General features: G+C 48.2%; 1 protein-coding gene across 1 annotated transcript; it reads left to right on the top strand.

The window, feature by feature from the left end:
- The first annotated feature begins 5,344 nt into the window (after positions 1 to 5,344).
- Positions 5,345 to 7,663, top strand: LOC105989943 (barttin-like). Its single transcript, XM_013022214.1, has 5 exons — positions 5,345 to 5,497; positions 5,595 to 5,656; positions 6,128 to 6,252; positions 7,260 to 7,441; positions 7,517 to 7,663. Exons 1-5 carry the CDS (start codon positions 5,345 to 5,347, stop codon positions 7,661 to 7,663), a joined length of 669 nt encoding a protein of 222 aa, XP_012877668.1.
- The last annotated feature ends 4,062 nt before the right edge of the window (positions 7,664 to 11,725 follow it).

The following is an 11,725-nucleotide window of genomic DNA, read 5'->3' as shown; positions in this document are numbered from 1 at the left end:
ATCCTCAGATCTCAGCCAATTGAGTAGCTAGGGTTAGAGGCATGAGTCAGTTTTCTGTTGCCCTTTTATAGCAAGCCAATTTTTTTGACCTGTTTTGCTTTTGTGACTTGATATTTATTGCAGGTTTGATAACCAGGTTGATTATGTAGTTTTATTTGAGTGATAAGGAGAGTCTTGGCTCAGAAATTCCCTCTGGTGCATATCTTACAGGAATGCAGTGAATGTGGACCTGTAGCCTCTCCAAGACCCACACACAATTGTGGTGCCTCATCCTAGGATCTGCTCTACCACTGAGCCAAGTTCCTATCCCCTTTCCCATCCCACCAGTCAAGAGGACTAGGCCAAGCACAGTGAATATTCATGGAACTGCTGTTCACAAACCTGCAGATGTTTCTAAGGAGTCAAAGTTCTTGACCTGAAACCAAGCCTGGCCTGTGACTAGCTTTCCAACTTTCATGCTGCCATGGAGTTATTCTTGGTGTCACACTGCAGCACAAGTCCCCTGCTCCATGGTGAGATGGTGTCTGCCAGGTCCACAAGACCCCAGAGAAGAACAAGGACTAAGCATGATAAACCTAGCTTTTTCAGGATGTCTTCTATTTCAGCCTGAAGTGATCTCTTCTGGCAGTAGGTGGCACTCTCAGGCAAGTTTCTGCACCAGATCTAGACCCACATGAATTAAGAGATTTCTGGGGGAGTGGGGGCGGGGAGAAAGTTTCTGGTTTTAAGGAGACTCCAGGTGACAAGAATTTGGGAGAGGCTGGGTAAATACAATCCCTATTATTATCTACTCTTCTGCCAGGGACCCCTAGTGAAACTCATTCTCCCTATTTCAGGCTGCATTTGAGTCATGATTGGGCAGTGAGTTCCATCCAGTTTAGAAGAACACTGTTCTGCCAGGCTTCCCTATAGCATTCATGCAGCACATGGTGTTTCTGTCCATTTTACGAAGTATAATTAAACCATTCACTGTGGGAACTCCTGTCCCCAGCTAATGTTGGCGAGTGTCAGTATTTTAGGCAATGTCTACCTCTGCTCAGGCAGTGTAAAAATGATGGGATTTCAGCAGAGGTAAAACTCCTGCCAACCAGTCTTCTGACAATTCATTGTCACATGTGGGAAATGCTCAATAGTCAAGGGATGATAAAGGCTCCAATGTGAGATTGGGATCTCCAGTTCCACCATCACCTCCACTTGCCCCTTTCATGAAGGCCCAGGACCTACCCCAAACCAGCAGGAATCATACCTGTGCCTGAATAGCTTCCTACAGAGAGTTGGTCTCCATGATTCAGAAGGAAGTGCCTAGCCTGCAGGGAAGGAGAAATATCGAATAACACTAGGGAGAGGCCTCATGTGAGCACCCAGGACACAAGGAATGGGAACAGAGCAGGAAACCTAGCTTTTTAGAGGGGTGGGTGGGGACATGATTTGTACTGGATAGTGACTCCTTGGGAAAGCATTGAGCAGATTATGTAATTCCTGCTTGATTTGTAGACTTTGTGAAAGATTATAAAACATCATAAAAATTGGCAGTGAAAGTGACAACTCTTCCAAGGGAAGCCTCTCACAATTGACCCTTTGTGGTATGACCTTGAACAGAGTCCACAGAAGATTTGTTGACTGCAGCTAAGGACAATAGTGTGGTTGCTAGCAAAGCAGAAATGATGCTCATTGTAGCAACAATGTAACAATGAATCAAAGTGCAGAGTGTTCAGCATCCTGATGTAGCTTTCCAGGACAGATGGCAGGTCCAGGGGTGGAGGGCATCATCATTTCCATAGGAAATAAGGGACTAGAAGTGGCAATTTCACTCCTGAATTTGGCTCCTGAGTGCAGTTGCTGGTGACTATACCCCAACACATATCACCGCCAGCATTTCAATGCATGTTTCACACAATCTTTCAGCAAAAATGGGTGTGGAGAGAAGTGTTGGAGGGGGGAGGGCGGCTATAGCAGAGAGCCTGGAGCAATCAGGTATTTAAAATCAACTTTAGAATGTCTCATTCCAAATTATAAGAACATTGGAACCACACAAAATCTTCCAATCATCTGCGTGCTTTGGAGGCACAGTTCTCTTCAATGCTGGCCTTCTCTCTCTTGGGTGTAGGGCTTACACAATTGAAATGGTGCCTGTGGACTACAAGGGATTTTTTAGGAGGGAAGAAAGGGCTGTGCTATGTGCACAGCAGGGAAGTTGGCCCCTCTGTCATGTGACCCCACAGATGCAAAACAACCAGAAAGGCACTTTGGGGCCTTTTTGACTTGGCAAGTCTGGCTGACAGTAGCAATCTGGCACTTCCCAAGGTTCCCAAGCTCTGCACACGGTGAGTGTGAAATATGGCAGAGCATGTATCTAAAGCTGAAAGAGGACTGAAACTAAGCAATTCAATATACAAAAGATACACAATACAGGAAAGGTCTTTTTGTACTCCTTCTCCACTGCCCCGGGCCTCCGAATCTGATGAGCTATGATGCTACACTGGGCAGTATAACTGAATGGATGAGTATTCAGTCACTCTTAGAGATTTCTAAGGAAGTCACTCTTACACATTGCTTTTATATTACTCATCATTGAGGAGAAATAAAATTTCAAGGTAAATCTCAGCATTACACATAATGAAACTCACAAAACAGTGTCTCCAAACCAAGATTCCTAACTTCATGTACAACCTATGTTAAAGGGCCACAGCAGTTTTGATCAGGTTAAAGCATATGATTGCAGGTCACATGGTTTGAGACTACAGTTTATTCAATATGTCTCCAAGCCCTAAAAAGGTATTTTTTTAATTGAAATCCCTTTATTCTAGATCTATACTGCCCTGAGGTCATCCTGCAAAGTGCATATCAAAACATCTGAAGTCAGGGGACAGTTCGACAGTGACGTTATTATACATGTCAAACTAGGAAGGTCAGATCAACTATGTCCATTCTGAAAGAAAAGCATCAAACCCTTTTTTGTACACATTTAGTTTTATTGTAACAAAGCAACTTGTACACTTTTAACATTTAAAACTCAGCACCATCTTTCCTTTCCAGTGACAACAAAACAAAATTCAAAAATAAATGAATAAAATTACAATAGAGAATGTCAATTCCAAATAAGATCCTCCAGGGTCTGCTGATTCTCCTGTAGTGCCAGGGCTCAAGTCATCAATTGGAGAATTTTATTTTAAAAGTGTCATCTTAAACTGCAAGAATGTTGGTTAAACATCACAATTACACATGCCAAAGGAGAAGCCATGTTGTCAAAATGCCCATTTAACCCACCCAAACATCTCAAACCCACCCTTAAAAAGATAAATTTTAAGAAGTCAAACTGGATAAAAATTTTATCTGAAAGTGCTTTTAATTTCACTTAAAAAATCTGTTTTGTGAGCCACAATAACTTCCTTAGGATTGACGGCCAAGAGTTCAGCCTGTGCTTCTACAGAACACAGTGTTTTTATTGCTCTTTTCAGTCTTAATCGTATCAGAAAGTACCTTCAAGAGCTTAGTGAATGTTCCAGTTTTGATCCTGATAGCTTTTCTTCAAGGTCCAACCCTAAGTCCAGAGGTCTCCACCAGACCCATGGGCAATGCTATATGGAGAGGGAGACATATTAAACACAAACGTCCATGTAAACACAATTCTTCAGCCACTACTTTACAGTGTAAGGGAGTTTTACCACATATCTTTACATCATTTCAAATGGGATATTACTATTCAATATTACGGTAACATTAAAATTTTCCCCCACACACCAAAAGGCAGTTCGTCTTTCTCCCATAAGATATAAAAACAAAGGAGTTTCTCTTGTGGCAATGAAGACAAAGCCACCGCTTACCCCTCTCTTGTGTGCTCATGGGACACGAGCTTGGCAGCAGCTCTGTTTCCTTGGTCTCCACACAAGTATCAATCCACATGCGGGACATGGGTCCACTTGGGGGAGTTTGTCTGCCAACATCTGCCAACCCTCTAGGGGCCAAAGAAAGCTTTCCTTCAGAGCACATGGCCCTCCAGAGTCACACTTTCCCAGCTCTGAAGGCTCCGCTAAGGGCTTTGAGGATGAGATTCTGGTTTCCTGAGGTGCCAAGAACTCCATGTTGTCAGGTGCTAGGCACAGGCTTCTAAGGGTCAACATCATTAAGGTCATGTGTAAACTGGCTAATGATCATTGGAGATTCTGACCCCTGAGGCAAAGAACAGGAAATTATGGTTCATATAGTTAAAATGAAGGGTGAGATTTGCTATACCAAGTCCTTTACGTGTGTATATGTCCTCATCTAACCAATTAATTCGATGTGTATTATAAGGCAATAAAACACAATCCTTGTACTCTGACCACTGATTAGACAAAACCTTTCATTCTATAGTCTTGTTTAGTCACAACAGCCTCAAATAGGCTGCATTTAGAACTGGAGTGAGCAAGAGAACCAAGCAGAGAGGTACTACCACAGCAGTGCACAGACTGGCTCAAGTAGTAGAGCATCAGCCTTGAGTGAATAAAGGTAAGGGGCAGCACTCAGGCCCTAAGTTCAAACCCCATTATTGGTACAAAAATAGTTCAGCCCAACGAAAAACTGAGAAACAATGTTTTAAACCATGGAGACACATGGGGGCGAAGACAACCTGGACCCCTGTGTTCCAGGCTCATCCTCGGCTTCTTCTGGGCTCTTAGAACCCGGGCCTACAGAACACTTCAGGTGTTCAAATATTCTGGATTGACTGAGGTATAAATATATGGGAAGAAAATTTTTAGCTAGGATATGAGGGTGGTGGTAGCCAAGGCAAACATAAATTAGGCTCTCCCTGCATTTGAGTAGCTGAGGGTCTGGGGGAGAAACAGTTATCTATGAAATAAACTTCATAGTGAGCTGGGGTTTTACAGGTTAAATAAGAATTCTTCCAGGCAGAAAAAGGGCATGAGCAAAGCGGTGATAAGAGAATGAGGTCAATGGGTCAGCGTGGCTGCTGGCTGGCAGGCAGGGGAGCAAGTACAGATAGAGAGGAATGGGCTGAGCTGCCACGGAAGGAACCTGGAGCTTCCCCTTCAGTTGATAGATGAGAAGAAAGGGAGCAGCCATGCTGAGGGAGAAAGTAGTCAGGCTGATTAATATCCAGAAGCAAAAGAGTTGCTGTGAGACTGATGCTCTGTAGGTGGGAAACATGATGTTAGGATTTGAACCCAAGACTGCAGGAACTGAGGAGCCATCCAGTCCCCTCCATGTGGCATGGCTGTGGTGGCTGGGCCAGCTCCAGCTGGTCGCCTGTGTTGACTCATTATGGTAAAGCATAGTCAGTGAGAGCCAGCATTCTCCTGCCCAAGGATGAGGAATGGAATGAGGGCAGAGCTAGTGGGTGGGGATGTGGAGTCTGGCAGCTGAGCTGGAGCAGAGAGAAGAGGAAGGACTGGAAGGGAGAGCTGCCTCTGAGGCCCCCACTCCTTGTTCCTGCCTGCTCTGCCAGAGCCCCGGACCACAGCAGCTGGTGGTGATGAAGGCAATTATAGTGAAGATGGTAGCATTGGTTTTCAGTATTGCTGTTGGTAGTTTTACTGAGAGAGACGATGGCGGTTATGATGGTGATGATAATGGTGGTCTTGGTGATTATGTAGGTGATGTTGATTAAAGTGATGGTGGTGATGGTGATGATGGTGGTGGTGATAGTAGTGAGATGGTGATAAAAATTGTGATGGAGGTTATAGTGATGATCATGGTGGTGATTATGCAGGTGATGGTGATAATAGTGATGAGGATGATGACAATATCCGTACACTGTGATGAGAACTGGGTTGAAAATTTCATAGTGGAGGGACTATGTTCACCTTCGGTAGAGTCGCTTAGGTTTTAATGTTGTTTTGTTTTGGGTTTTGGTCCATTACCTTTATTCTTATGATGAATAACAATCAAATATCCTTTATTCTGGAAGTTTAGAGATAGTTCTAGACTGAATAATATAAAGGCCTTTTATTAAGCTTTGGCAAGGTCAACTGCAATTATTTTTCTTTTTTTAAAATATGATTAATATATGCAATTGTTGGTCCTTCTCCCTCTCTCTCTCCCTCTCCCTCTCCTTCTCCCTCTCTCTTGCCCCTTCTCTCTTTCCCTGTCTTTTGTGTGGCCCTCTGCCCCCATCCCACTATGGCAGGCTGTGGAAGGAAGTCGCCTATGACCAGAGCCTGCCCAACTTCAGCCACATCCACATGATGGTCAGGGGCTACAGTGAAGACCCCCACCTGCTCCTGACTCCTGAGCTGAAGTCAGGAGCCAGCGGTGAGGAGAAGGTGGTTCTCATGACGATCAGACCGGGGTGGAGGCTGTCGTGGTTGTCTACTGGAGTTTCAACCAGAAGGAACAAGAAGGAACTCGGGTTCAGGGCAGGCGAGTGTGCAAAGGAAGGGAGGGCTGTTGGTTCACCAAGGGTGGAGAACACTTGGGAGTGAGGGGCAGACAGCAGGGGATGTGAGACATGAAGGCAGCAGCAAACACATGAGCAGACTTTGGGTCAGATGGGCCTGGCTGCAAAACCAGCTCTATGGCTGTGTCAACTTGGCAATTTTCTTACTCTCTGGAGCCTCAGTTTCCCCAATGGAATAGTCATTACCACATACCCAGGTGTGTTGTGAAGCTTGGAGTAATACATTTCTGATGCCTGGCACATAGAAGGTTCTTGCTTTCTCTGGATGTTTGTCATGATTGCTGAGGACAAGGAAGCAGAGGACGTGAGTCCACTGCTGTCAACCTCCCAGTGACCACAGGCTAGGCTGTCCTCCTGCATGCCTGTGTCTGCTTGCGTGTGACTGAGCTCTGGACTCATCCACTTGTTTACTCATTCCACTGTTAGAACCTGGCACAAGCTCCCTTCTAGGCCTGCCTGGGCTCCATGCCTCCAGAACTCTGGTCTTGTGGGGCAATCAAAGGAGATAACAGAGGGACTCCTGGGGTAACTAGTGTTGTGAGAGACCAGAGGAGAAGAGGGATGGCTGGAGATATGGATGACTGGAGGTGAAGTCTGCACAGTAATCTAACAGCCCTGTTTTGAGCACCTACCACAGGCCGGGCATTGTGCAATGTGCTTTGCACATTGTTATCAGCTATGACTCTCAGAAACAGGCTCAGCAGTGCGTACTCGTATTTCTCCTCACCTTCTAAGGAGGGAAACTGAGGCTCGGAGAGGTGAACTGTCATCAGGCCTTGCAGCAGGTGGCTTTGATCAGGACCCAGGCGATCTGACTCAGGGGACTATTGACCTCCTTGTTTTTACCCCTGCTGCCCCCCAGTTTGTCCCTTGGCCCCTGCACCCTTAGCTTCCTTCCAAGATGAGCTGGACATAGACTCCAGCGAAGGTAGCAGCCCTAACTCATCTCCAACTGACAGCGAGGAGCCGCGCTCTTGTCCACAGAGGCCACAAGCTCCATGGGGCCTGCTGGACCCCTTCTATGCCCTAATCAATGACACCCCCGCATTGGATGACACAGCCCCAGAGAAGCACTATCAGGATGCAGCCCAACCCTAAATCTTGAAGTCATCTCTGAAGGCAAAGGAAAAGAGGAAGGCTTCTGCAGACACAAGCCCCGATGAGCCTGAGGAGGAAGAGGAAGACTTGTACTATGGGCTGCCAGACATCCGCGAAGACCCCCTTCCAGACATGGAGCTGGGCTTCGAGGTTGACACTTGGGGATGAGATGACTCTGCTCCACGTTTCCAGCCTGACAGCTCTGCTAACCCTAAGTGACCTGACAGGCCTCAGTTTCCCAATCTGCCAAGTGAGACTGGATGGACAGATGATGGGCTGGAGCATTCTGTGAACTATGAAGGAAGCTGTGGATGGGGATGACAACTCTTAAGGGACCATTGCTCTTCCAGCTTCTTCCTGCTTCCAGCTTCTCAAGATCCTGTGAGATTTGTTGAGATTTTCAGCAGCTGGATTCTCAGAAACCCTTTCCAGTCTCCCCCAAGATGGTCTCTGACAGGACCCCTCTGTGGTTCTACCCAGGTTCCTGGTCCTGCATGAAGGTTTTCTTCCTATTCAGTTTCAGTCCCCTGGTGGGCAGTGTGATCCATCCCACTCAGAGCTGACTGCATTTCCTCCTGGTCCTGTTCTTCCTGGGTCTCCCATGATCCTCTAGTGAGATGTATGACTGACCTCTGCTGACTCTTGACTTCATGCCTGGACAGCCCCTACCCCCCTTATGCTACAATATTCTATTATTCTGCTGCCCATGCCCTGGCCTAGCTGCCCTTCTCTCTCAAGATGCCATTTTCCTAGTGGTTGCAGGCCTGAATGATAGATATCCCAGCTTCTTAGAATAAGGGATTCCTCACTTCTTGACTTCCCCTTGTGGCAGGCATGTTTCTCACTATGGCTTTCCTCCTGCACCACTGGTGCCAAGGCCTGCCTTTGCTGCCTCCACAGCCCTGTTCATTCTTCCCTCCTCATCCAGCTGTCATGTCTCCCCAGAACAGGGGCCTCTGTAGTGGCCATAGGATGAAACAACCCATTGGCGTGAAGATTGGGGGAGGGGACTAAAGCCTGTCTATGTCCTGAGAAATTGTCCAGATGGCCGCCTTGACAAAGTGACCTTGCAGTCCCAAAGGATATGTAAGATTCATTGGAAAGGAAGAGTGCTAGGAGGGGCTGGGAATGAGGCTTAGTGGGAGAGTGCTTACCTAAAATGCATGAAGCCCTGGGTTCTAGTCCTTAGTACCACATAAACAGAAAAAGCCAGAAGTGGTGCTGTGGCTTAAGTAGTAGAGTGCTAGTTTTGAGCAAAAGAGGCTCAGGATAATGCCCAATCCCTGAGTTCAAGCCCAGGACTGGCAAGAAAGAGAGAGAGAGAGAGACAGAGAGAGAGACAAAGAGACAAAGACAGAGAGAAACAGAGAGCAAAGGAGAGAGAGAGAGAGAGTACATGGAGTAGAGACCATCATAACCTAGGCACAAATCTGCCAGGACTATCCTGGGCTATTCAGACAGAGAGGCTCCATCAGTGCGTGAATCTTTGGTACCTTTGCCGTGGACTGTGTCCTACTGTGACCCTACTCTGGGCATCCAGGCTGTCCGGGAGGGATCTGCACTTCTCCCGGCTGGTGCTGGTGCTCTGGTCTGTCAGGTGAGGGCTAGCCCTGATCTTGTGACACACACAGCAGGAGGAGCTGGCTCAGCTGGGGGTCCCTGGCCCCCCTCCCCTGTGTGGCTGCCCCATCCCCTTACTACCCACGTGCCCCTGTGCGTTCTTCTCTTCTAGGAGCTCTCAGAAAACTTCCATCTTGCCTCATTTGTTTCTTTTCTCTTTCTTATTTTTAAGGTTATCTGTAATTTTTTATTCTTTTTATCTAAAAATGCTTAAACAGAGGGGCTACAGTTACATCTCTCAGAAAAAAAGTACTTTTCCTTTTGAACATTGCCACCCCTCTTTCCCTCTTCCAGTTTTCCCTTTCCATCTCACCAACAAGTTGTACAGTTCATTTTCAGCATCGTATCTAGTGAATACCATTGCTGCATTTGTTTGAAATCCAGTTCTCTGCTCAGGAGTGGGGGCTGCCTGGGGAGGGGACCCTCTCTGCATTGCTCCCTGCTGCCACCATGTGCCCATGACTCATGCTGTGGCTGCTGTGCTCACTGGAATTTTGGAAATGCTCAGAGGTGAGCAGGAAAAGGTAAGAGGAGGCCCTGGCTCCATCTTCTCCCCACAAGTGTCTGCAAGGAGCCTCCAGGATCAAGAGAGGGGAGGAGAGGAAGAGGTAGAGGCCCTCAAACTGTGTTGGGCTTAGAGATGTTCATGCAATGGTACTAATGAGCAAGTATGTACATATAGCAAGCCAGCCAAGACTCTCTTCTGTTGGGAAGCTTCCGGAATCCCCCTACCTTGCTCTGTCTTATGTTGGCTTCAAACATTAAAATCAGCCCTGTTTCATCGCAGCATCTCCAAGTGGACCCTGCTGTGCTCTGTGGAATTGCTGCCTGTTACAGCTGGACCACAATGTTGAGCTGCCTCCTCCAGGAAGGCTGCTGGGATGCACTGCCCTCTGACTGGGCTCCCCCCACACCTAACCTGCCTTTGCTGTGTGCTTTGCCTCTCTTACCACCATGCTCTTACCACCTCCCTGTGTGCTTTGGTGGGAAGGCTGAGCAGGTGCTGCCCAGGCTGAGGTGGGCCCTGCCCTGCCTGCCTGTCAGGCTGCAGGCTGCAGGGCCTCACTCTGGCCACTGGGTGTCCTCTGCTGGTTCAGCTGGGCACTGCCACTGCTTCCCCTGAGTCTCCAGAACTTCCTGGGGAGAAAGAAGCTCTTAGCCTGTGCCTCTGTCCCTCCTCCCTTCCTGACAGCTCCTCTGTGCTCTAGCCCTCCTGATCCTTGACTAGCAGCCCCATTCTCAGCAGCCTCTCTCCACATGGCCTTCCCCATGGCTCTATAGCTCCCTGTCCTGAGCATCTGCTTTCCCCACATCTGCCTGTCTCTAGCACCAGAGTCCATGAAGCATTCCTCCTGATGCTGAGGGCTGCCTCTCCCAGCTCAGTGTCCTCCAAAGTCCTTGATACACATCACATTACCCCTGGACTACCCTAACCCTGTCTGTGACCACTGTGTCCTGTGGGGAGTCCAGCAGGCCTGGGAGGGCCCTCACCACAGGCCCTGGGGACTCAGTCCTTGCACCTAGGAGGCCTTGCTCAGATGCACTCTCCTCCCATCTGCCCTTGTCCCTCTGGAACCTGTGTCCACTCTGCAGACTTGATGTCACACACCCTGTCCCCACAGGGGACTCAAACCTCTCTAGATCTGTATCCCACATTGCCCATCCTACTGCCTTCCTGCTGGGCAGCCCTGCCCCCGGGGGCCACACTACATTGTCCTCACAGCCCATTTCCTCAGCTCCCTCCCTCAAAGGAGCTTTTCACACTGCCCTGCATCTAAGCCCAGCTCTTCCTTCCCTTCCCACAATGCGCGTCCCCTCCCCTCAGCACTGGTGTCCAGCTGACATCATCTCCAAACTCTGTGTCTGCCCATCACCTTCACTGCTGTAACCCAGCATGTAGAACAGTGCTGGGCACACAGTTCTATCTGTAGCCTAATCAGTCATTACAGGTACCTACCAAGCTCTGGCTAGTTACTGGTCACATGAAGGTGACCCTGACAGTTCTCTGAGAGATGTGCAGGCAGGGAGCCTTTCCTATTTGAAGCACTTATTAAACCTGGGGACTCATACACTGAGCCAGAGCACCCTGTCAATCTTCTTCGAGCTCCCTTAGCCTAAGGAGGATCCTGGGGCTTCTGGGGGCAAGATACAACCTTTACCTCACTGCCCCTTAGGGCTCCAAAGAAACAGCTGGAAAAATCAGATCTGCTTTGCCTCTAGCCTCGTGATGTTGATAAGATGTTTCTGGTCCTCAATTTCTCTATCTGTGAAATGGGGAGATGACCCCAGTTCAGTGTGCCCCTCAGGCAGGGCTAGACGCTTCAGAACAGAAGACACGTTCTGACAAAGGTGCCAATGAACACGGAGAGGGCGGGGAGCGGTTCCCTGACCGCTGGTCATCCCATGTCAGAACTGAATGCAGACATGCAGACTACCTCCTGTTCAGCCTGTGGGGTTGTGTGGAGGGGGTTGGCTCTATTAGTATATAATCAGATGGGATTGCCCCAGGTTCCAGGTGTTCAACACTCTGCACCCTAGGTTTCCTGATACTTGGAGGCACCTGGTTTCAGGCAACTGCTACTTAGTGAGCCAGACAGCCCAGCTGTCCTG

Source organism: Dipodomys ordii, unplaced genomic scaffold (assembly GCF_000151885.1).
Source record: "Dipodomys ordii isolate 6190 unplaced genomic scaffold, Dord_2.0 Scaffold61, whole genome shotgun sequence".
Classification (NCBI taxonomy): Eukaryota; Metazoa; Chordata; class Mammalia; order Rodentia; family Heteromyidae; genus Dipodomys; species Dipodomys ordii.
Note: the sequence above shows the minus strand (reverse complement) of the source record. Positions and strands in the feature narration are given on the sequence as shown.

Excerpts from the sequence above, each read along its gene's own strand:
- LOC105989943 (XM_013022214.1), top strand. The coding sequence starts at position 5,345 with ATGTGGAGTCTGGCAGCTGAGCTGGAGCAGAGAGAAGAGGAAGGACTG. Across the intron at positions 5,657-6,127 it reads GTGGTGATAGTAGTGAGATG|GCTGTGGAAGGAAGTCGCCT; the intron begins GTGATAAAAATT and ends CCACTATGGCAG. Across the intron at positions 7,442-7,516 it reads CCCTAATCAATGACACCCCC|GCAAAGGAAAAGAGGAAGGC; the intron begins GCATTGGATGAC and ends TCATCTCTGAAG.